The sequence below is a fragment of the Halichoerus grypus genome, chromosome 2, assembly GCF_964656455.1.
Source record: "Halichoerus grypus chromosome 2, mHalGry1.hap1.1, whole genome shotgun sequence".
In the NCBI taxonomy this organism is placed as follows: domain Eukaryota; kingdom Metazoa; phylum Chordata; class Mammalia; order Carnivora; family Phocidae; genus Halichoerus; species Halichoerus grypus.
In genome coordinates, this window is record NC_135713.1 from 92064831 (window position 1) to 92091033 (window position 26203).

General features: G+C 40.7%; 2 protein-coding genes and 1 pseudogene across 4 annotated transcripts in view; 1 reads left to right on the top strand and 2 right to left on the bottom strand.

Annotated features, from left to right (window-relative positions):
- The window catches only part of MSH3 (mutS homolog 3), a 236554-nt gene that overhangs the window by 196015 nt on the left and 14336 nt on the right, over positions 1-26203 (bottom strand). The window lies entirely within an intron of this gene.
- The window catches only part of DHFR (dihydrofolate reductase), a 45977-nt gene that overhangs the window by 16547 nt on the left and 3227 nt on the right, over positions 1-26203 (top strand). For 2 of the 3 annotated variants that reach the window (XM_036067626.2, XM_078067120.1), the window contains one exon: positions 3768-4826. The exons of the other annotated variant lie outside the window; for it this stretch is intronic. In XM_036067626.2, the coding sequence (XP_035923519.2) occupies positions 3768-3846 (79 nt within the window). In that variant the 3' untranslated portion in view covers positions 3847-4826. Of the gene's footprint in view, positions 1-3767; positions 4827-26203 lie in introns of those variants that run through there. 3 annotated transcript variants of the gene reach the window in all.
- LOC144381040 (selenoprotein W pseudogene) lies at positions 20598-21792 on the bottom strand (annotated as a pseudogene).

Genomic DNA, 26203 nt, shown 5'->3' on the forward strand with positions numbered 1-26203 from the left:
AATGTCTTAGAAAACTTTTTTAACATTGTGGGGGCGGAGCAGAGGGAGAAAGAGAGAGAGAGAGAATCCCAAGTGGACTCCAAGTTTATCACGGAGCCTGACATGGGGCTCCATATCACGACCCCGAGATCATGACCTGAGCCAAAATCAAGAGTTGGATGCTTAACCGACTGTGCCACCCAGGTGCCCCTAGAAAATTTTAACTGTGGGTAGATTCAGAGAGGAAATTGCTATCCAGAGCCAAAATCCAAGGAAATTGCTCCCAAATGGACAAGGCTAAACAAGGCTGGCTATGAAAGAAAATGAAAAGTCTATTTTCATTGCATCATTTGATGCAATCTTACTTTCAAGCCTGTACCAACATAATAACAGCCTCTTTAACGTGAGGTGAAAGGAATCCCCTAAGGGTAAATCTGGAGTAGGTCAGTCTTTCATGAAGTAGAGAAAAAGGAAACCTTGAAAGACAAAGGGAATATACCTTGTCCCTGGAGGTCTGTAATGTTGCTCAATTCTTGAGCTTCTTTCTCTCTAAATCTCAGTGTACTGAAGAACTTAGAATTGCCCCTACTGTCCAGAAATGAACTCTGATCGTTCTCTACCCTCCCCTACTTCTTTCCCCACAGCTACACTTCGTTTAGAACCCCATTATCCCTATTAGTGGGCCTCTTGTGGTTACATAGGTTTCAGTTCAAACACAGTTATCTTTTATTAACACCATAGTTCCTGGTAACAAAAGCACTAGTAAAAGGAAATAAAGATGAGGGGCTGTTGTAAAGTGCAAAGAGAATAAAATTAGAAGTTAGGTGAAACCACAGGTGGTAGTAAGCTAAAAGCAGAAATTAGTCTTAACAAAGTAAGGTTTGACTTTGTGTCTGCCTTTTCCCCGGTGGGTCGTAGTCTGTGCACCAGCACCATGCCAGCCCGCCCTCTAGGGCTCTGCCCTCATTCAGCTTGCCTGGAAGAGATCTTTCTGCCTCACGCTGTTCCACTCGAGGCTCCAACCAAACCAGCAGGTCCAGGTATTTTCTACCGGCGGTTTCCTGCTTAATGAGCCCCAAACAGGTTTGTCCTTCTAGTTAACAACCTTCCGTGTGACCATGCAGTCAGAGGATAAAGCCCAGACGAGGCCTTAGAAACAGTAGTTGGCTCCAGAGCTGGGACAGATGTCCCTTATCAGTGGACAACTTGAGGAAGGTTTTTGGCTGACGTTTCCTCTTCTGTTCCCATTACTTCCCGGCTATTCAGCAGGATCCTTATTCATGTTGTGTGTATGTCTCTCTCCTGAGCCTGTGCTTGCTATAGAGTCTTCATTTTATTTTGGTTGTGAGTTGTTTCTTATAGGTAACTGTTTTAAGAACTCTATTTACCTCTTTCTTAGACTTTACAGTAAATCATCTGTGTAATATTTTCATGATGCTTTGTCATTTCAGAGCTTATGTCTTTTCATATTCATTGGATTCTTTACTGCTTGAAGATTCTAGAGGGGACTCTCTTTCTGGGTGGTTCATAACAAATAGGAGGTATTTCCAAATCCTGTTAGGCTTAAACTCAGAGTTCATATGTGGCTCCTAAGCAGTTGGGAAGTATGATGGTGCGGTGGTTATGGTAATTATTAAAACAAACTGAATATGTGAATATTGTGGAAAGCAAAATTAATGTTAAGCAGAAATGAATTTCAGTTTTACAGAGCAGATTAACATTAATACCGTGGCTAGTGACAATATCCAGCCAATAGCATAGTATTTCTAAGTTAATACTATTCATGATTTTAGAAATAATTTTGATACTTAGCTTTTATCTTATTAACTGAGAATCTTGATACTCGTGAGAATTTTACACACACAAAAATGTAAATGCTGCTTTTGGTGACTCATTCCAAAGAAACTAAAGTTAAGGTTAAACATTGGCCTCATAAAATCATTTCTTTAAAAAAGGAAAAATGCTATATTGCTATTAAAACACTGGAACAAAACAGCTCAGAAAATGGTTAGTAACTAGAAACATAGCTTCTTCCTCTGAAATGTAAGTTTTTCAAGAAAAAACAGCTTTTTCATTTCCTTATACATCATTATGCTGTTACTTTATGTCTCTTAATTATATTTTTTATCATATGGCATCATCTGTCATTAGTCAACTAAAGGTTAATACCTGTTATTACTCAGCATTGTATTGGATATCAAAAGAGATTTAATTTTTTCCTGTATTATCCTTGCTACATTGAGTTTAGAAAATATGGGGATGAAACAAACTAATAATATTAAAGGGTAACATTTGTAGAACACTTAATGTAATGAACTCAGTGCTAAATTATTCACAAGGATGAAGACTGTGTTGATAACTAAGTATCACACAGCAGAACCAGAGTCAAACATGAGTCTGAGTAAAGCAGGTATTCCTTCCCCCCAAACCTGGAGCATACTGGGGGTGTAGCCCACACAATGCTGAGGAAGTACAAGATTTGGGTTGGAGATGGGGGTGGTCAGTACAGCCTTCAAATGGAGGACCTGGGTTTTGTTTTCTCATTGGGAAAAAAATTTTATTGTGGTGAGAATACAACATGAAACCTACTCTCAACAAAATTTTAATTATACAATATACAGTGTTATTAACTATAGGCACACTGTTGCACAGCACATCTCTAGAATTTAATCGTCTTGGACAACAAGGTTTCTTCCCTTCAAACAACTCCATTTCCCCTTTCCCCCAACCCCTGTCAAACCACCCTTCTACTCTGTTCTTATGAGTTTGACCATTTTAGATACTGCAGTATTTGTCCTTCTATGACTGGCTTATTTCATGTAGCCCAATATCCTCTAAGTTCATCATGTTGCTGCATATGGCAGGATTTCCTTCTTTTTTGAGGCTGAATAATATTCTAATGTATGTATATACCACATTTTCTTTATCCATTCATCTGTTGATGGGTATTTAGGTTGCTTAGCTATTGTGAATTAGGCTACAGTGAACATGGGAGGGCATATATCTCTTTGAGATCCTGATTTGTTACCAAAAAAACCCCCAAGCTATAACAAGTATTGGTGAGGATGTAGAGAAATTGAAACTCTTATACATGTTGATGGGAATGTAAAATGGTGGAGCTGCTATGGAAAACAGTATGGAGGTTCCTTAAAAAATTAAAAAGAGAATTACCATGTGATCCAGCAATTCCACTTCTTGGTATATACCCAAAGGAGGTCCTGGGTTTTGAATTGGAAGGTGGAGAGAACACAGAACTAAGTGAGAGTTAGAAAATGCCAGATTAAATAGTGAAGCCAGTAAAAGAATTGCAATAAGCCACACACTGGGAAACTGAGAATCTAGCACCACGCGGGACATAGAACTTCAGTTCTGCTCTAAGCAGCTGAGGGTTGTATTTTGTTTTTCCTTTGCTCACACGAGAAATTTGATACCAAGTGTAAGATTTGCAGAATGTTATTAAGCAGTTTCATACTAGCTGATTGGTAGTGGAAAGATAAAAGAGAAACTGATGACAGTGGTTAGTTTTGAACAGAAGAATTAGGAGTCAGAAGGAAAGGAGAAATTGCACTTTTTGTTTTCTAACTTTCTACATAGTTTGAAAGTTTTTCTTTCTGTTCCCATATGTAGTGTACTTACATAATACCCAATTTCACAGTGGCTTACCATTGTGAAAAAAAAAGGAAGGGAAAACTTTTACTTACCTTATGCATTATTGATGCCTTTTGGCTGAAAGTCAGGGAAGCTGTCTTTTTAATTGACACATTATTATGGATATTTTTCTTTTACAGATACCCAGGTGTTCTATCTGATGTCCAGGAGGAGAAAGGCATTAAGTACAAATTTGAAGTATATGAGAAGAACGATTAATGTGAAGATGTTTTGTGATTTATTTCAAATTAGTTGCTCCCCCTGCCCTCCAAACAATTATATATTTTAATACTAGGGAAAAAAGACTTTTGTTGACTTTAGGTCAATGGATAATTATTTCTAAGCAATGAGATTTTATTAATCTTAATTAGGCTAAGTTAAGATTAATCTTAACTAGACCATATCAGATACCATTTGTGAAACATTTCTTGCTATAACTGTGTGTTGCCTGTCAAGGACCAGCACCTGCCTAGGGTAGCATATCTACCAAGAGCCTAAGTGAGACAATCCCCTGATAGCATAAGTTGAAACCAGGACTTACAGAGATAGGACTAGACAGATTTGTCCAAAGGTCAGAAATGGATTATAAACAGGAGAGCTAGAACTCAGATATTAAAAGAAAATTAGATCAAAAGAGGAACTTTGAGTTCTCTATGCATATCACACTTCTGAAAAAAAGTTCTGTTCGCTCAGACAGGGAATCTGGTAAGTTGAGAACTCTGATATATTCCATAGGGATAGTAAAGAGGCAGGTAGAACACTACCTTTTTGAAGGTTAAAAGAAAAGGTCTGAGACCTAACAACTCTGTTTCCGATCTCCAGTGAGATTCCATGGGATGTTACAATGATAGAAGAACAATAGGCTGTTCTATACAAAAAAGAGTAATCTAATAACAAGCATATGGCTAAAATTAGAAATTAAAAAGGTAATGAACTGAAAATGGATAAAGCTAGAAACCAAAATTACAAAGCTGGAAACTAAACTTCACTGAATTAAAAAATGAAACTTAAAACACATTTACCCGTCGTGTTAGCAAAGATGTGGATTGTTAAGTATCCAAAGAAATAGCGTTTTTTGCTTATGCAGCCTTTTTAGAGTTTAAGTTAGGAATATCAATTAAAATTCAGAATATTCTGGGTTTGGACCCAGAGCTTCCACTTCCAGAAATTAATCCTGAATAAAGAGATGGACCCAAGAATATTTGTTGCACTACTTTTTTAACTTGAAAATAGCCCAAATGACAATCAATAAAGAAATAACTAATCAATATGTCTACAAAATTTAATATTGTCTGTAGCAGTTAAAAAGAATGGGGTACTGACAGGAAAATACCAAAGACTACTAAATAAAAGAAGCACAATGTGTACAATACCTAAAATTTTTAATAAGTGTATGTAGTATGTGTAGGAAAATGTGTGCTGTAAACAGTCGAGAGTATCAGAGTTGGGTGTGTTATTTTATACATTAGGTATGCCTATTGTGATTAGATTTTTTTGAAGTGCTATATGTTTGTTTTCATGCACAATGACTTACAGCCTTTTATGTTCAAGGGTCACACAACATTCCAAAGACCGATCACTAGGGCCATCAGGCTTTCTCTCATGGTCCCTGGTTTGTTCATCTTTCAAGACAAAAAAATCAAGTCTTACTATTTCCAGGTTGATTTATAAAACAGAACTGGGGGCGCCTGGGTGGCTCAGATGGTTAAGCGTCTGCCTTCGGCTCAGGTCATGATCTCAGGGTCCTGGGATCGAGTCCCACATCGGGCTCCCTGCTCCTTGGCAGCCTGCTTCTCCCTCTGCCTCTCTCTCTCTCTCTCTGTCTCTCATGAATAAATAAATAAAATCTTTAAAAAAAAAAAAAATAAAATAAAAAAAAAAATAAAACAGAACTGTAAAGTGATGATAATTTGAGGCCAAAATATAAATAGTATAACATGCACATGTGTTCTAAATATTCAGGTTAGCCCATTTTATGTTTCTGTGAGGTTGAAATTATGTAACATAACCCACGTCCTAACAGACAGTGTTTCTCAAAATGTCATCCCCATTATACCTATATGAGGGATGGGTCCCAGAATCTGCAGTACAGGGGTGCCTGGGTGGCTCAGTCAGTTGAGCGTCTGACTCCTGATTTCGGCACAGGTCCTGATCTCAGGGTCATGAGATCAAGCCCCAAGTCTGGCTCCGCTGGGCGTGGATCCTGCTTAAAATTCTCTCTCTCCCTCTCCCTATGCCCCTCCCCCTCACTCTCTTAAAAAAAAAAGAAGAAGAAGAAGAAGAATCTGCAGTGCAAATCAGCACCCCAGATGATTCTGAAACCTACCCAAGGATGTAAATCACTGAGTTAGAGTGCTTCTGCCCTCTAAAGAAGAAAAAACCTGAACTGTTATTTCCCATCACTAGGGCTTCTAAATAAAGCAAAATAGAAAAATGAGTGAATTGTAAGTCAACATGTATGGGATTGGAGAAAGTAAAATTGTAAAGATTAGACCTGTGTGTTGCTGATCTATTTTAAGAAATAAAGATTTTCACTTATTAAATATGTAATAAAAATACATATGAAAGTAATGTCAGTAGCTCAAAGAGGTACATAGTAAGCAAATGCAAGAACAAGATGCTTTTTTTTTTTTTATAGTAGTAAACTAAAAACTGTCCAGGAAATGACCTAATTTGGCACCATGACTTTGTGAGGGAAAAGTTGGCCAGCCAGCTGCTGAAAAGGTTCAGAAAAATAATGATTTCTGAAAGATTGAAACTTGTGATCAAGGATGTTCCAGTTGGGACAAAAAAGAAATCCATAATTAAATGAGTATGAGGAATAGAATTAGAGATTCTAATGAAAAGGTATTGCTCACAAAAGGGATGGAGTCTCTGACTAAACAGAGAAAAGAAGCCCTACAATCTGTGTGAGGTAGTGCTATTCCTGTGGCAAAGGTGAAACTGCACTGGTGGCCATTTCTAATTATTTGCTCCTGCCATTTCTGTTCCCCAGGAGACCTCATGTGGACCAGGAAGTTTTTCTGTCCGTACATTGACATTTCTGTTAAATCTCTTTATTCTTAGAACAAAAAAAGCGAAGAAATCACATTGTTGTGTGGTATTTCAAATAATTTTGCAGTCAGTAATCAAACTAGATGTGAAATTTATTATTGGATGACAAATTTTATTTATTTTTTTTAAGATTTTATTTATTTGACAGAGAGACTGAGATAGCTAGAGAGGGAACACAAGCAAGGGGAGTGGGAGAGGGAGAAGCAGGCTCCCGGCTGAGCAAGGAGCCTGATGCGGGGCTCGATCCCAGGACCCCAGGATCATGACCTGAGCCGAAGGCAGACGCTTAACGACTGAGCCACCCAGGCGCCCCTTGGATGAAAAATTTTAGGTGGTCTGTACTTCTTTGCCCCCAGGGCAATAGGACACACAAACCCTGAGGGAATAGAGGGTTAGTCTGCAAGGAGGGAAGGATTTAATAATAATGGAACTCGGGAAAAGGTGCAGAGAAGAGAATTTCTACTGCACCTAACCAGCCAAATTCATTTGGGAAGGCATCCTGAATGAGACTGCCCCTTTTTCCAGCCCCGGGTCATAGCCCCCTACAAAGGGCCAACGTTTTGCCTGCAGGGTGGTTTTTGACTGCCAGTCCTCTTTGATAGGTGAATTATCAAATTTTAAACTTGGGGGTTTCCCCCTAGCATTTTATTATGAACTCTTTCAAGAACACAAGTTGAGAGAATTACACATTAAGCACCCATTTACCCATCACCTAGATTCTGTCATTAACACTTTACTCTCTCTGCTTTACCACATACTTAGCCAGCCATCCTTCCATCAGCTTTCACATCATCAATGACAGTTCAGTATTTGTTTACCTTTGGGGGGGTAAAATTTACATGTAGAAATGCAGATCTTAAGTGCAGCATTGTACAGATTTTAATAAACCCATGTGCCTACGGGACCTAAACCTCTGTCCATCACCCCAGAAAACTCCTTCAGACCCCTTGCTAGTCAATCCCCCGCCCCCAAAAGCAGGTGCTACTCTGGGTTTTTTTCGTCATTGTAGGTTATTTTTGCCTGTTTCTGGACTTCATATGAATGGAATCATATAGGATGTATGCTTTGGTCTGGCTTATTTCACTCAGCATCATTTAAGAGTCATCCCAGTTGTTACATGCATCACCGGTTTGTACCTTTTCATAACTGATTGACATTCCATTGTATAGCTGCACCACCATTTGTTTCTCCATTCTCCTATTGCTGGACATGTGGACTCTTTTAACGGGATTTGAGCTTGGTATTGAAGGATCTAGAGAGGTGGTGGGGACTGAGGGTCAGGAGGAAGGCAGATATATGCTCCAGGCAGAGGAAAAGCCATGAAGAAACCTCATCTCCAGATTCCAAAACCCAGGACAGGGCCTTAACAAGAAGGGAAGGTGTCATCACCTTCAAGGCCCCAGCTCCATCAAGTGCCAAGCACCTACTTCACCTTTGAGGCACCTCTCAATCTGTTCTCTCTTTGTGCGCGCGCGCGCGTGTGTGTGTGTGTGAGTGTGTGTGTGTTTAAAGAGTTACGTATTTTAGAGAGAGCGAGCACGAGCAGGGGGGGCAGAGGGAGAGGAGAGAATCCCAAGCAGACTCTGAGCTGATGGTGAAGCCCAACTGGAGGCTCCATCTCATGACCCTGAGATCATGACCTGAGCTGAAACCAAGAGTCGGACGCTTAACTGACTGAGCCACCGAGGCGCCCCTGTTCTCTCTTTCTCATAACCACATCCAGTTTAGGTCTTTATTTTCTCTCACTTGGACTGTTGGGGTAATCTAAGTTGGTGGCTTTTCACCTCTGACCTCCCTCCCAAATAAACTATCATAAACATGGCCACCAAAGCAATCTCTGAACTGCACCGCTGATTACGCCACTGTCTCCTTCATGCTGACCCAGCTAAGACCAAACTCCACCTTGGCCTTTAGGGTCCCCTACAGATGGCATTGATCAACCTTTTCAGACTTGTTACCTAAAATTTCTACTGCCTACATGTTATACACAAGCCATAGGAATAAAAGGTACAGCATAGGGAATACACTCAATGATATTGTAATAGCGTCGTATGGTGACAGATGGTAGCTACACTTGTGAGCATAGCATAACGTATAGACTTGTTGAGTCACCCTGTTGTACACACAGTACACTGGGTGTCAATTATACTTCAAAAAATATACTATGTATGTTTAATGATTACATTATATGTATTTATATATATTTAAATTATAGTATTAAACATATTCTATATTAATATAATCAAATATATTAAAAGTATACTAATGTAATATTGGGTGCAACCCTACTTCAATAAAAAGAATTAACTAGATCTCTCACAAAGAAAAAAAAAAAGAAGAAACAGGAAAAAAAATTGGAGGAAGCAGAAGTCCAGTTTTGAGTCTGGTGTCTGTCTCTTTTGCCTTATGTGTGTGGCAGGAGCCTGGCTAGCTGTTCACCAAACCTGTTTCCTCTTCCTTCTGACCCACAATTAGACTACATTTCCCAGGCTTCTAGCATTAGTGTGTAGTTATGTGACAAAGTTTTGGTCAGTGGAATGTGGGAAAAAGTGGTGTGTGCCCTTCCCAGTTTGCTCTCCCTTCCAGACCTCCTCCCACTTGTGATCCTCCATGTTCTTTCCTTCTGGGCAACGACCTTGGAAATCCTTAGTTGAAGATAGAAGCCCCAAGGTGGAAGGAGTCCGGATCTGGCTCATCCAGATTGAACGGTTCTGAATTTCCAGCTTAAAAACTTCTAGCTATTACTCGAGTGCATACATGTCATTGTATCGGTCAGGATTTTCCATAGAAAGAAAACCAATAAGAAATATATATTGAGAGATTAATTTTAAGGAATTGACTCATGTGGTTGTAAGGGCTGGCAAGTCTAAAATCTGTAGGGCAGGCCAGCAGGCTGGAAATTCAGCCAGGAGTTGATGTTGGAATCTTGAGACAATTTCCTTTCTGGAAAACCTATTCTTGCTCTTGATTAGATTGGGCCAGTTGTCAAGGGTAATTTCCTTTACTTATGGTCAACTGATTGGAGAAGTTAACTATATCTACAAAATACCTTCACAGCAACACCTTTGTCTTGTGATTAAATCACCAAGTAGTACAGCCTAGCTAAGTAAACACAGAAAACGAACCATCACAGTAATGAAAGTAATCAAAAAAATAATGGTGCTATATGCCTCCTTGGAGTTATTTCTTTTTTACATCAGAAAATTTTTTGAAAAAAGGCAGCAGTCTCTTAAGCACTAAATGTCACATTTGTGGGTCTATCAGAATGCTTTTTCTTAAAGAGTGTGTAGTTCAGTCTGAGACAAATATCAACCCCAGTGGAAGTTCTTTATTTATAATTGGATCATAATTGTCTCCTTCTCCATAGCTCAGTGATTTTTCAAGCTTAGATTAAAAATGAAAGTTGAAGTCTAACTTTTAAGATTGTCTCCCCTAGGGCACCTGGGTGGCTCAGTCGTTAAGCGTCTGCCTTCGGCTCAGGTCATGGTCCCAGGGTCCTAGGATCGAGCCCCACATCGGGCTCCCTGCACCGTGGGAAGCCTGCTTCTCCCTCTCCCACTCCCCCTGCTTGTGTTCCCTCTCTTGCTGTGTCTCTCTCTGTCAAATAAATAAAATCTTTAAAAAAAAAAAAAAAGATCGTCTCCCCTATGCTCCCGAAAATCCAGCTCCAATAGGACATCTCACTCTTGTTTTTTATCAGTGCCTCCAGATAGCTGCAGCTTCAAAAAGCATTTCTTTGGCAAATCTAATCTGAAAATATTCAAAGTTCTGGCCTTCACCTCTGCAAACTTTTGACCATAATGTACATTAAATGAAATTTGTCAAAATCTGTTTCTTTTCATAGCCTGTGGCTTGTGAGTGATTTCTGGGAAATGTTGCTTTTCAGTCGGTTTCAAAAGGTGACCCCAGCTAGGTAATCGTCAAGTAGAGGCATCTCTGCAGAGAAAGGAGGGGGTGAGCAAGCCCCTCTGGGCTCACCATTCTCATTGCCCGGAGTCGTGAACCTGCCCATTCGGCGCTTGAAAAGCAGTGCCTACCAGGAGCATCAGAGAGCCTGCTGCCCTCACAAGCAGGTGCGTGGGGTACAACGAGGGGAGCTTTGACATTTTGTATGTTAACTTTTCAATACAATTTCTAAAGCGGGGGAAGAGGGCAGGAAAACATCCAGGCTTCATCATCACCAGTCAGCCCTCAGATCTCTCCTTGTGTCATTCTGCTAAGTGGTACCAGGTAATTGCCTCACTGGAGACCTACAAAACAGCTCGTGGGAAAGAACGATTTGCACCTGGAATACATTCATTAGCTTGTGTGTCAAAAGGCCACACATGGATAGAAACCAAGATCTTGGCGTTCTTTGCACGCAGCCTTGAGACTTGAAGGGCAGGAGCCCACATGCTCGAGGGGCCGCCTGTCTTCCTCTCAGGGCCCCACCTGCCCGGCAAGCCTGGTGGCAGGTGGAGGTGGTAGGAGGGGGTGGCTGGAACTCCTGGGGATTTGTGTTAAAAAAGAGCCAAGAAGGCAGACGCCTTGTACAAATAAGTACCCTGGTAAAGGCCTATTTTCGGTTTCTTGGGACTCTCCTACTGGCCTAGCTTAAATTGAGACGGGATTTGATTTGCCTCACTGGCTGTTTGCTCCCACTCATATTCACAATTACAGCTTTTCTCATTGTCATTAAGATACATTTAATATGCACCATTTTTGTATGGCCCTCTGCTAAAATATGCACAAAGACAATGTCCCTAAGCCCTGGAATAGTAGAAAGCACTGAGCTCAGAGAGAAGGCCTGGGTTTCAATCCTGGGTCCACCTAGGAGCATTCATTAAAAACCTTAGCTGCAAGGAACAAACCCTCACTGGAATTACCTTGGGCGATTGGGTGGGACAGAGAGGTGACTGTAAAGACACACACACATTGAAACGGAAATGTGAAGGCCATTGGGAACAGGGGGGCTCTGCGGGCTGTCAGTTGTGGTTTCTTTCCTGCTGTGTCTGATTTGCAGTGCGTACCCCTTGTAACTCCAGCCTACCATCTCCAAAGGCTTCTGGTGGGGATCCCACTACCAGCTCATCTTCTCTGTTTCTTTTCTTATTTTTTTTTTAATATTTTCTTTTTAAGTAATCTCTATACCTAATGTGGGGCTCGAACTCACAACCCCGAGATCAAGAGTTGTATGCTCCTCCGACTGAGGCAGCCAGGCGTCCCCCTTCTGTTTCTTAATTCAAATTCTCAAGCAGTAATATGATTGTCCCACCTCATCTTTTAAAGTCAGGCCTTATAATAGCCCTAAAGGGATTGGCTGCTTGTGGGACAAAGGCCCTCCCCTGGTCAACCAAGTGCATTGAGCAGCCTACTTCTCTCCCTCTCTAAAAGGGGTGGCAGGCCAGGCACTCTGAGGCTTGGCTTGTCCAACACTTTCACAGGTTACTTAACCTCCCCAAGACCCAGTTCTTCCACTACATTATGATGGTAGTACCTGTCCCAGCCCACAGAGTTACCATTCATGCACTCAAAAATTGTTTATTGAGCTTCTATATACTTTCCAGGTACTGTGCTCAGCAATGGGGATACAGGCGTGAACAAAACTGATGCACATCAGCCTGCACGGAGTTTATGGTCCAGGATCAAGCAAGATCCTATCTATGAAAACACAGCCCCTACCCTCCCACCTGAAGCAAGCCCCACTGCAGACCCAGTTTTAAGATTTCTTCCTTCATTCTTTCATTCATTAAAAAGTTCTTAAGCATCTCCATAAGTCACATCAGCACTTGGAATCCAAAGATAAATAAGACATGGTTTCTGACCTCAAGGAGCTCATGGTTCATTTGAGAAACAAACATGCAAGTAAACGGTGGGATGGTGCAAAAGCACAAATTAGCAGGTAGAGTAGATGTGGGGAAGGAAACCTCAGCTTGGCTAAGGAGACTTCTCAGAGGAGGTGACATCTGAGCTGAGATTTAAAGGATGGAAAGGAGTTTGTCAGGTGTTCAATCAGTGGAGAGGGTATAGGATGAGGAAGGACTATGGATATTCCAAGCAAAGAAAATAACATGCAAAGTAAAGAAGTTGTAGAGATTATGGAGAGTTCCAAAAAATAGGAACACTCTAGAATTGCTAAAACATAAAGTTTAGGAAGTATGGCAAGAGGCCAAATTATCACATAGAATCTTGGATGCCTTGCTACGTAGTTTAATTTTACCTCATGCCCCATGCGGAGTCAGGAAAGAATTTAGAGTAGTGGATTAATCTCTAAGTAATTAATCTGAATCATCTCAGATTTACTTTTTACAATGAGCATGATAGAGGACAGAGGAAGTCTGGACTGGAAAGGGGCGACCAGAGGCAGCAAGGCAGTAGACACAGATACAACAGTCTCAAGGAGGGATTACAAGGACCTGAACTGGTGAGGCAATAGTGGGTAAGAGAGTAGGTGAGCATCTCCAGAGAATTTTAGAAGGTAGAATGGACAGAACTTGGTGATTGTTTTGTCAAGCGATCAATCAATACTCTTGGAAGTAGGAAGAGAAAGGATGAGAAGATCACTCCCAGGTTTCAAGCCTGAGACATTAGAGGGAGAGGGGTGCCAAACCCCAGAGAGGGGGTTCAGAAAGGAAGCAAGCAGGGAGACACTAATTTGGGCAGGTGGAGTTTGCCTCTGGACTGTGCAGGATGGTGAGTGGCTCTGCAGCTGGGTTTGCAGGCCTGTCGCTCAACACTGGAGGCCGGATGGAGGTCTAGACGTGGAGACATCAAAATGTGGAAGACTCTGAGAAGACAGGTCCAGAGAAGGTGTAGTGTGAGAGTGAAAGGACCCATGGTGGGGACCATGGGCGGACACTTGTGTGCAGAGTGAGGACAGTGAAGGGAGACTCACTGTAATCCGAAGAAACCCCACTCTCCCTAAGACAGGCTGCTTACTCCTGTCCTGCCACTTAGGAGTATAAAGGCAGAGACAGAATAAATCAGTATTTCCTGACAAGGTTTAGTGGTAGTTTGCCTTAACTAAGAATCCGATCTGGCCCAGGATAAGGATAAGCTGTAGTTTCAAAGTTTGGGGCACAGGGAGGGCGCACTACGGGTGGGTGTTCTCTGAAAGGCTCAGTAATGGGCTCCATGAGGCTCTGGGCTGATCCCCAACTCCTACTGCTCTGCCTAGTAATATACTTGGCTATCCCCATTGTGGACACAAGAAACTACACTGGGAAACATTTGTTCTGGAGAAGGATTAAGGGGGAGGAAAATACATACTTACAGGCTAGCTGAAAAGAAAGACGTCAACAAAGCAGAGACTGAAGACAGAAGTGAGAAAGGTAAGTGTTGGAGATAGAGAACGGCCCCCGAAGGCTCCAGAGCAGAGAGGAAGGCAGGGGTCTTGGAGAGGAGGTGTAAGAAAAACGGAATCAGGAGTGTGGCCCACCTCACAGAGGAGGTGAAGGGAAAGGAAGTCACGGGCGGAAACAAAGATGTTCACACCTGAAGCTTAAATCCTGTGAATATGGAGAGAAGGAGCAAGGCCTTCTGAGGACAGGGAGCCCATGCTTACTCAACATGGTGGGCTCCAGAACAGGTAGCAATGTGGCATGGAGCTGGTCAGGGACCGCAGACACATGAAGAACAAACCAACCAATATTTACCATATTCACAATGAAGTGTATACCATAACTGCCAAGGTTATATTTGGGGATGAAAGTGGACATCTCATGTATTCCAGCTTTTCAGTAGAAAAAGACCCAGGGAGAGTAATTTCTCTCTTAATGAATTCAGAATAATTCATAGAGAGTACTCAGAGAAAACACAGGGATTGAGGTTTGGGCAAGCAAGTACATTTTTTTAAAAAGTTTCAGTCTCCATAATATATAAAAAATACTGAGGAATAGAAAAGAAAATAGCTGATAGAAAAATGGGCAAAAATACAATGTTGAGTAAAAGAAACAGAAACAACAGAACACTCTAAAGTTCATTTTACGTAAAGTTCATAAACAAGCAAAACTAATCTATGGTGTTGGAAGTCAGGATCATGGTTACACTTAGGAGGACAGTGATGGGAAAAGAGCAGGAGCTGTTCAATTTGGGAAAATTCGGAGTTATAAACTTTGGGTTTGTTTATATTTATTTTCTTTTAAAACATTTTTTATTGTGGGGTAACACAGAGACATGCATAAAGTGCAATAATCTTAATGTATACCATTAGATGGATTTTTAGACTTATATGCACCCTGGAACCACCACCCACATCAAGATATAAAACATTTTCAGCATCTCAGAAAGTTCCATGATAACCGTTCCCAGTCTACATCACACACACACACACACACACACACACACACACTATTCTAACTCCTATTTCATTTGATTAATTTTTCCAGTGAACTTCATCTGACTTTTGTGTCTGACTTTTTTGGTGCCTGACCTGTTTTGCTCAGCATAATGGCTGCGACATTCATCTTTATTGCTGCATATATCAATAGTGGTTTTTTAATTATATAGTAGTCCATTGTATGAATATAGCACATTATATTTTCTATTCTCCTGTCAGTGGATATTTGGGTTGTTTCTAGTTTGGCATTATGATTGATTCCTGTACATAACTTTGGTGGACACAGACACTCCAGAGCATACTTGCTGAGTCACTGGGCAGGCATACGCTTAGCTTTAGTAGAGGGCGCCAAACACTCTTCCAAAGTGGTTGTACCCACTTTACTCTCACCAGCAATATATGCAGAATTCAATATTTCCATAATCTCATCAACTCTTGGATTTGTCATCATTTTAATTTTAGCCATTTTGATGAGTGTGTAATGGTATTTCATTGTGGTTTTAATTTTATTTCTCTTATAACCAATAATGTTGAACTCCTTTCCTTATGTTTCTCAGTCATTTGGGAATAATTTTATATAAAATGACTGTTAATGCTTTTGCCCATTTTTTAATTTATTTTTTTAATTAACATTTAATGTATTATTTGTTTCAGGGGTACAGGTCTGGGATTCATCAGTCTTTTTTTTTTTAAGATTTTATTTATTTATTTGAGAGAGTGAGCATGAGCAGGATAGAAGGAGAGGAAGAAGCAGACACCCCGCTGAGCAAGGAGCATGATGTGGGGCTCGATCCCAGGACCCTGGGATCATGACTTGAGCTGAAGGCAGACCCTTAACGACTGAGCCACCCAGGCGCCCCTGTGATTCATCAGTGTTACATAACACCCAGCGCTCACCACAACATACACCCTCTCCAATGTCCATCAATGTGTGTGTGTGTATATATACCACCTCTTCTTTATCCATCCATCTGTTGATGGACATCTGGGCTCTTTCCATAGTTTGGCTATTGTGGACATTGCTGCTATAAACATTGGGGTGCAGGTGCCCCTTCCGATCACTACATTTGTATCTTTGGGGTAAATACCCAGTAGTGCTATTGCTGGGTCATAGGGTAGCTCTATTTTCAACTTTTTGAGGAATCTCCATGCTGTTTTGCAGAGTGGCTGCACCAGCTTGCATTCCCAACAACAGTGTAGAAGGGTTCCCCTTTCTCCACATCCTCACTAACATCTGTCGTTTCCTGACTTGTTAATTTTAGCCATTCTGACTGGTGTGAGGTGGTATTGGTATCTCATTGTGGTTTTGATTTGTATTTCCCTGATGCCGAGTGATGTTGAGCACTTTTTCATGTGTCTGTTGGCTTTTGCCCATTTTTTTAAGCTTCAGTTGTTTTTATTTTTTTTCTTTGTTTATTTTTGGTGATTTGTAATTCCAGGTATTCTGAATATCTGAGAACTTTGTCAAATATAAGCGCTGAAGCTATCTTCTCAATCTGTGGCTTTCTTTTACTTTCCTAATTGTGTCTTCTCGTGAACATTCTTTATTTTAATGAAGTTCAATTATCAGGGTTTTTTCTTCTTTTATGGTTAACGCTTTTTGTTTACTGTTTCAGAAATGCTTGCCTCTCTACGTTCAGGGAGACACCTTCCTCTCTTCTCTTTTAGAGATTGTATTGTTGCTCTTCACACCGCCAGGTCTATGATACACCTGAAATTAATTTTTGTATATGATGTGAGATGAGATCAAGTTTCCTTTTTTTTTTTTCCCTACATAAATACCCCATTGCTCCAAGGCCATCTATGAAAAGGTTATATTTTCCCCCATTAGATTGCAGTGGTGCTTTTATCATGTATCAAGTGACAATATATGCTTGCATATATTTCTAGACTCTCTGTTTTATTCCATAGAACTGTCTTTCCTTAAGCTAATACCATACCATCTTGATTATTCTAGCTTTATTGTCAGTCTTGAAATCTTACAGTATAAATCCTCCAAATTTGTTCTTATTCAACATTGCCTTGCCCGATGGTTTGCAGTTCCACATAAATTTTAGAATCACCTTGTCAATTTCCACAAAAATACCTGCTGGGACTTTGATTGGAATTATTATAAATCTAAATATTAATTTTTGAAAGTTAACATCTTTCCATTTATTTAGGTCTTCTTTAATTTCTCTCATCAGCATTTTATAATTTTCAGTGTAGAGGAGAGGTCTTACACTTCTTCTGTTGGGTTTGTTTCTGGGAATTTGCTGCTTTGCCGTGGTATTATAATTGATATTTTTTACATTTCATTTTCATTTTTTGTTGCTAGTATATAGAAATGATTTCTGCACATTGACCTTATATCAAGAGATCTTGCTGATTTTTTTATTCTAATGGTTTACAGATTCTTTGGGGTTTTCATTATAGATGTACAATCGTGTCATCTATAAAGACAGTTTTCTTTCTTCCTTTACAATCTTTAGACTCATTATTTCTTTTTCTTCCTTATAATGCTGGCTACCATTTCCAATGATTTTTGTACTCTTCTGTATGTACAATAGAATCCAATTTTTTTTAATTTGGTGGTATAACTAAGTTAGACCAAGAAATGGAAATGACATAACCAAAAGTAATGCATGAAACCTGACTGAATCTTGGATTTCAAAAATTTATAAAAAATGTGTTTGGGGAAATTTGAAACTGATCTGAATATTAAATGATTGAATGGAATTATTAATTTTCTTGAAAGTAATTGTTAATTTTCTTGAAAATAATATCACAGTTATGTAGAAATGCACTATTCTTAGGAGATAAATGAGTATTTAGAGGGTAATGTTAATCATGACAAGTATTTTTAAATAGTTTGACAAAAATGTGTGTGTTTGCGTGTGTGTGTGTGTGTGTGTGTGTGTGGAGAGACAGAGAGAAGGCAGATATGGCAAAATGATAACAGTTCTTAAGTCTAAATAGAGAATTGTGGTGCACAGGCTTAAAGCGGCTCCCATGATCCCCACCTCGGGGTATTCATGCCCTTATGTGACTTCTCCTTGAGTGTGAGCAGACCTGTGACTTGCTTTGAGAGAATAAAATATGGCAAAGGTGACAGGATATAAATGTTTATGCACCTGATTATGTAATTAAATTACATAAGACTGTGGCTTCTGTCAGAGTGGAGTCCCCCTATCCCTTGTTACCTTTGAGGAAGTAACTGGCCATGTCAGGGAATCCCAATGGCAAGGAATGGTAGTGGCCTCTAGGAGCTGAGGATGGCTTCCAGCTGACAGCCAGCAAGATACCAAAACCCTCTGGGTGCATGGGTGACTCAGTCAGTTAAGTGTTTGCCTTCGGCTCAGGTCATGATCCCAGGGTCCTGGGATTGAGCCCCGCATCGGGTTCCCTGCTCAGCAGGGAGTCTGCTTCTCCCTCTCCCTCTGTCGCTCCCCCCTGCTCATGCTCTCTCTCTCAAATAAATAAATAAAATCTTTAAAAAAAATAAAAAGAAATCAAAGCCCTCAAAGAACTGAAGTCTGCCAACAACCTGAGTGAATTTAGAAACAGATCCTTTCCCAGTCAAGTCTCAGATGAGACCAAAGCCCTGGTGGACACCCTGTGCAGCCTTGTGAGACACTAAGAACAGGACCCAGCTAAGCCACGCCCAGGCTCCTGACTCACAGAAATCGTGAGATAACAAATATGTGTTGGTTTTAAGCTATTAAGTGTGTGATAATACTTTTGTGCAGCAAGAGAAAACTAATACAATTAATAATTATATGTGTCAACTGGGCCAGAGGTGTCCAAGAATATCTGGTCAAACATTAGTCTGGATGTTTCTGTGAGGGTGTTTTTGGATGAGATTAGCATTTAAAGAGGTAGACAGTTACCCCCCCTCAAGTGCTTGGGTCTCATCCAATCAGTTGAAGGCCTGATAGAAGGAAAGGTTGATCTTGCCCCAAGTAAGAGAAACTTCTTCCTGCCTGACTGCCTTCAAAGTGGAATATCAGCTTTTGTTGCTGCCCTTGGACTTGAACTGAAATATCGGTTCTTCCTGGATCTCAGGCACGCTGGCCTTTGAACAAGGGCTACACCATCAGCTCTCGTGGTTTCCAGGCATTGGGGATACATAAGGACATACAGATGTCACTGCAATATTCTTTTCAACTTTTCTCCATGTTTGAAAATATGCAAAATAAAAATTGGCAAAAATGTTCTGAAGTCAGGAAATGTCAGGAGACAGTTTAAAGAAGGCTGCCACAAAAATTCACTAGACTTACTCCCTCCCTTATTTTCAACCTCCCTCCTTTCCCTTTTTCCTCAGTGAGTCTACTTTATTTAATATGACATTTTACAACACACAATAGACACTGTAGTTAAACATAAATAATAAATCTACCCCCTTTCTGTGCAGATTTATGCTTTATAAACATCACATTGAGTAAGTTTGGCCTTAACCTTTGTTCGGCAAATGTTTCAGAATTTTTTCTACTGCCAAGTTACAAGATAAATGTCAGTCTAAACGAAGGCTTTTCTATAAAACTCAGCAGCTTCACGATGGCTTCTAATTCATAGTCCTAAAAGACTACATTTTTTGGTTGAAAATAATTTCAAAAGCTCTTCAAAGTCATTTCAAAAGCCAGAACATAACATTACTCTTGATGCTACATGAGGTCAATTAAATAAACTCAAGATACTATCCTCCAGGAGTTATCAACCAAACTGAGAAAATTACATAAAAGCAAGGCTTCAACCAGTATTAATATAATCACTTTTTTCAGAAACCTCAATAAATACACATGGCCAAATGGCTGTCTTGCCCTAGGTTTCCCTGATGTGACTTGATGAATAGTCTATACAGAAAGTGCATAAGGTTAGCCAGAGGCAAATGATGCAAATATGCTTCAAATTCATTTTCTAAAAAACATACATTGGGGCGCCTGGGTGGCTCAGTCGTCGTTAAGCGTCTGCCTTCGGCTCAGGTCATGATCCCGGGGTCCTGGGATCGAGCCCCGCATCGGGCTCCCTGCTCAGCAGGAGGCCTGCTTCTCCCTCTCCCACTCCCCGTGCTTGTGTTCCCTCTCTCGCTGTGTCTCTCTCTGTCAAATAAATAAATAAAATCTTTAAAAAAAAACATACATTAAGAAACCTGTGAGCACTGAGATTATATTTTTAAGGAGGTCTGTTACATAGGAGAGCAGTGGGGTTCTCCACTCTAGCTGCACATTGGAATCACCTGGGGAGCTTTAAAAATGCCTGAGTTCTCATCCCCTCATCCCAGAGAGCCCAACTGTGGTCTGGTGTGTGGCCTGGGTATCAGGATTTTTAAGTTCCTTCCTTCCTTGTTAAACTCATCCAATGTTTATTGAATAGTGAACCGTTGCCAACACTGCTGAAATCTGCATCTCACTCACCCAGATGCCTCTCTTGGCCACCCCCTGAGAAGGAAGCCCCAAACCCAACCACCCCAAATGCCAGAGAGTGGCCACGGGGCTGGGAGATACGGGGGAAAAGTGGGGAGAGGAAGGAGCAAGGCAGGCAGGGCGCAGAGCTACACTCCCGGGGACATACACACACACACACACACACACACACACACACACACACACACGAGGGCAGGGACCATGGGCGTCAGTCTCTGCCCCCACCCGGCGGCCACAGGGCCATCAGGGAAAGCCCAGGCATCCACGAGACATTTCAGTCCTTCCTGTCCTGAAGCGTCTGCCAAGAGGGGCCGGGCCAAGGTCTCTGGACTCGGCCTTCAGGGCACATTAGCCCTGAGCCAAGGTGGCCCTGACGGTGGCCACAAGCTTCAGAAACTTGCTCTCCGTGACCACGTAGCCATCCCCTCTGTTCACTTCAAAGAAGCCAGTGGCCCTTGCCGCAGATGTCCAGGCATCTGGGGAACTCATCTTCTACCTTCTTGAGCTTAGGGTACCAACACTTGTAGCCTCAAGAGCCACAATAAACGACCATGATGGTGGGGTCCCTGGCTGGGGATGGGACGGGCGAGGGCCGGTAAGCTCCGCTGCTCGGGGCCGCCGCACAGAAGCAGGATCTGTGGGTTTCGTTAGTGGTTCTAGTGGACCAGTGTTCTAGGTTGAATACATAGTGAGTGAATAAGTGAGTTATTTACATATTCTTAGATTACATTCAGAAACCAATTTGAATCAACTGTACTACATGACGATCCTCTATACTAAGCTGCTCATGCTACACCAAAATGCACAAACCTAGAGGAAAAAAGAGAGATCTAAGATAGAGAAAGGATTCAAAATGCTGTCAGGTTAGGAATAGCTATGGCAACAGGAGATGCTGAATCTGAAAAGACAGACCTGGGAACATGAGCACTGCCTTCACTTAACTCAAAGGCCCAAAGGACAGAGATCACAGAAGAAGCTGAAGGAAGCTAGACTTTGGCATAATGTAAGACTTTGTTAAAAAGTAGTGTTGTCTGGATATTAGCTGGGTTCCTTGAAACTGAGAGTAAGTGGTCACTGCAGGAATTCAGACACTGGCTTTTTGAGCTCTGGGCCAGCTTGTTGCAGAGCAAAGCCCTGTGCCAGGCACTTTAGTGAGCATATTTACTATTTTTTGGCCATCCAATATCCCTTGGCTCTTTCCCTTAGTAACAGCCTCCTTGTTTTCTTTGAAGCCCGACTCTGCTCTCACTTTCAGTTCTGATAGAGCTCTCTGTCTAGCGCTAGGGGAAGAACACTGATCCACACCCAACCAACTGTGGAAACTGCATCTCCCTACATAGTACCTGGTTCAAAAATGAGCAAATAACCCAAGTGGAGCCAATCAGAGGCCATGAAATCAAACTCTGGGAATTTTTGCTTGCATTTTTTTTAAAGTATTTTTATTTTATTTTATTTTATTTATTTATTTAAGAGAGAGTGAGAGTGAGCAGGAGCAGAGAGAGCAGCAGAGGGAGAGGGAGAAGCAGGCGTCCCGCGGAGCAGGGAGCCCGATGCGGGGCTCCATCCCAGGACCCCGGGATCATGACTGAGCCGAAGGCAGATGCTTAACGACTGAGCCACCCAGGTGCCCCCTGCTTACATTTTTAAAGACTCTCTTCCACTAGATTTAAAACTGTGAGAATGTGATGTGGAAAATACGAACTCAGAGAAAATTAAAAGAAGAGAATTTCAAAATGATCTTATTAATAGCCTCAGAGTAAACAAGATAATGTTATCTGTGAAATAAAAGAGTGATACTATAGAAAAAAAATATTCAGGTGCCGAAAAAGAGTTCTTGGAAATTAAAAAAATATGATGTTAGTTCTCACAAAAAAAAAGGAAAAAAGTCAATGATCAGTGTATCCTGGCTACGCTTCAGCTTCCTTAGCAGCATATTCCATTCAACAGGCTGCCTGATAAGCCACCTTTTATTTTTTTTTAAAGATTTTATTTATTTATTTGAGAGAGAGCACAAGCAGGGGGAGCAGCAGGCAGAGGGAGAAGCAGGCTTCCCGCTGAGCAGGGAGCCCGACGCGGGACTCGACCCCAGGACCCCTGGATCATGACCTGAGCCGAAGGCAGACGCTCAACTGACTGAGCCACCCAGGCGTCCCTAGCCACCTTTTATTATACTACCAAGCTACCTGGTTCTGCTGGCAACTGCATATATGAAGTACTTTCTTTTGATATTTTCAATAAATCCCAGTTGTTAAAAGTTAATAAAAAATTTAAATATAATATTAGTAATGAAAAAAAATCTCTTCCGAAGTTGAAAGATAAATCTGAGAAAATCCTGCCAAAAGTAGAAAAGACAAAAAGATGCATAATAGGAGAGAAATTAGATACATGATTAATCCAAGAGGATTAATATGCTAAAAATATAAGATAAAAAAAAAACAGAATAGGGAAAATGGAAACAAATAAATTATTAAAGAAATAATAAAAGAAAAACTCCCAAGGATTGAAGGACAAGAGTATTCATAGTAAAAATTCACTGAAAGCACAGTGAAAATAAATGCCAAGACCCACATTGAGGCCCACCATCATCTCTGAAGGTAAATTCTTATTATTATAAGACTTGGAAGAAAATAAAAATAAAAACATAAGAGTGAAGAAGGGTCTTGCCCAGACTCTGAAATGCAAATCCAAGCAATGCCTTGCTTTCATGGTACATATTTCTCTTAAACAAAGCTTTAAAAAAAATCATTAAAACATTTTAAAAGCTTGGTATTTTAAGAAATTTTATAGTGACCTCCTTCATAAACATGACAACCAAGACTCCCTGACCTAAAAGAGGCTAGAAGACATAGATGACTCGAGAAAGGGAACCAGGAATACAGCCTTCCCTCAGAACTCTGTCTAGTGGATAGTGAAGACCTATAATCCCAGAATACTATATGTGATGAACAAATTCCTCAAGATGACTTCTTAAAGCCCCAAAATTGGCTCAATAAAGGATTTAAATCAAAAATTTTTGAGTGCTATAATTGTGTAAAAAATATATCTATAATATGGCCAATCATAAAAATTTACAAAAGTACAATAGCAAATTTTAATAGTATATTTCTATGGATGATGTATTTATTCATCCCCCAATTTTTAAAATATTGTTATATTAGTTTTGTGATGAAAAAATTAAGTTCCCCTTCTTTTTCCTTTAAAATAAATGGCCCCAAGTACAAAATGATAACTTCAATTCATTTTGTTTATTCTCATGACATGTTCCAAGATAATTTTGTGAACACCTAAGTGTTCCATTTAGTATTAGGAGAAGTAAAATGTTAAGGGATGCTTAAGCTCTGCAAAGTTGAATATAATAGCATTTGAATGACAGGATATAATTACAGATCACTAAGGATGTGGTACAAAATGTGCCCAATCCCACCTCTTCATACTTAGCTAAGAAAAGAACACTTCAGTAAGATATGAGATTAATAAAATATCAAAAGAAATAATAATTCTGGAAGAAACCCCCCCCCCGCCCTCTATCCTGCTTTGCCCTCTCCCTCTGCTGCTCCCCCTACTTTTGCTCTCTCTCTGTCAAATAAATAAATAAAATCTTTTAAAAAAATAAATAAATAAAGGCTGCATTCTCAACATCACTATTAGGTCATTGGAGCCTGACTAAAATTCGGGGTGGCCCAAGGGATATGACATGAGCCCCAAAAGCATTTGCTATACTCATATATCTAGAATCTTGCCATACACTCAAAACTCAGTAAAAGCTTTGTGAGTCATTTAATCAATTCCAGGGGCTCCCAAGGCTTCCTGTTCAAATCAGTGATCACCTGAGAAGTTATACATTGCCTTTTACAACCACATTCTAGAACCTTATGTAATTTTGTCAGGTCCACGTTATCTTCATAAGGCAAGTAACAGACGCCTTCTCATGTTAGCCTAAGCTAACAGGGTATTTATTATGAGACTATGGGAATATCTTGGGAATCCCAACATAAGCTTCAAGCTGAGTTTGGATGCTGCATGCTGGTTTTTCTTTTTTCTTACAGAGTTTAAAATGAGCCACCATGCTGAGCGGGGCTGTCAATCAGGCATCCACTGCTCATTGCCTGTACTGAGGTGACACTGTTGGCAATGGAGAGATGGGCGATAGGACCCTGGACGTTAGAGATTAGCATTTTGCTGAGAAGGCACATAAAGAGAAGTCCACATACAAAGCAAGGATCAAATGACTACTACTTACAAGTATTATAGGAGCTCACAAAAGGGGTATGCCACAGTGGTTGAGATGGTAAGCAAAGGCTCCATGGAGGAGGTGAGCTGGATTTGCAAGGAGTTGCGAGATTTAGAAAAGTGCAGTGGAGAAGAGGAGGCAGGAAAGGACAAAATGCACAAGCAAGGGATCAGAGGAAGGAAGGTGTCCAGTCCATTTCCAAGAAATAACCTGCCCAGTGGCAACTCCATCCACGCTGATTAACTCATCACCAAAGGCTGGTCAGGATGGCAAACTGGAATCTATTAGAATGCTGGAGACGTCTTCCTGGTCTTTTCAAATTAGAATTCAATCATTGTCTTGCCTTGCATAAGATCTTGAAAACTGCACAGAATGTGGCTTTGGTAACATCCTGGGTGAAGTCTCTTACCTAGTCACAAACATAATCTTTATTTTTTTTAAGATTTATGTATTTATTTGAGAGAGAGTACGCATGCACGCAAGTGGAAAGAGCAGGGAGAGGGGAGAGAGTCTTAAGCAGACTCTGTGCTGAGCACAGAGCCCAATGTGGGGCTCAATCTCATGACCCTGAGATCACGACCTGAGCCAAAACCAAGAGCTGAAACCAGCTTAACCGACTGCACCACCCAGGCACCCCACAAACACAATCAATCTTAACTGGGATCAAGGAACACTAAAAATTCAACCACTAGAAAGGGGTTCAAACCCCAAAAAAGGGTAGTTTTTATTCCAGGGAGCCTTCACACATAGATATCTTTCCCAGAATTTAAAGATACGTATTCTATGACATTTGTATGACGGCCTTATAATTCATTTTAACACTGCATGCTTTAAAATGATTTCCTTTGAGGGGCACCTGGGTGTCGCAGTTGGTTGAGCGACTGACTCTTGGTTTTGGCTCAGGTCACGATCTCAGGATGGGGAGATCTGAGATAGAGCCCCACATCAGGCTCCGCACTCAGCATGGAGTCTGCTTGAGATTCTCTCTCCTCTCCCTCTACCCCTTCCACTAGTGCTCTCTCTCTCTCTAAAATAAATAAATAAATATTTAAAAAATAAATAAAATTATTTCCTTTGAGTTGAAAGAAAAACTGAAAGTGATAGTAAGTTTTAGTTAATTTTCTAGTTCTTAACCTCCTTGTTCTTTAAGAAATGGAACACCCTTGACTTAAATCCATAATAATCCTATTGTACCATGATTAGTTATCATCACCTAAACATTACTTTAATGCAGAATATAACAATTAGTTACTTTCATCACACTACTATTTTACATTGTAAAAATGCTCACCAAATATTTTCAAAGTTTAAAAAAAAATAGTTTAAGTATTGTATATTAACCAGGTGATCACTCCTTAGTTTTCTTTCTTCCTTCTACATATTTGTTAAGTAGGAGCTATGACCTCAGCCTTGCAGGAACAGCTCTTGTCTCAGCTCTCCTTCCTGGCATAACATGTGCTAGACTTCTCTCACTAAGGCTTGTCCCAGTCTTGCCCGGATTCTCTAGTCTTCTCTGTTCTGGGAGACCCCCATTCCCAACAGAGTCACCAGTTTGGTTTAGAGACAGTTCTT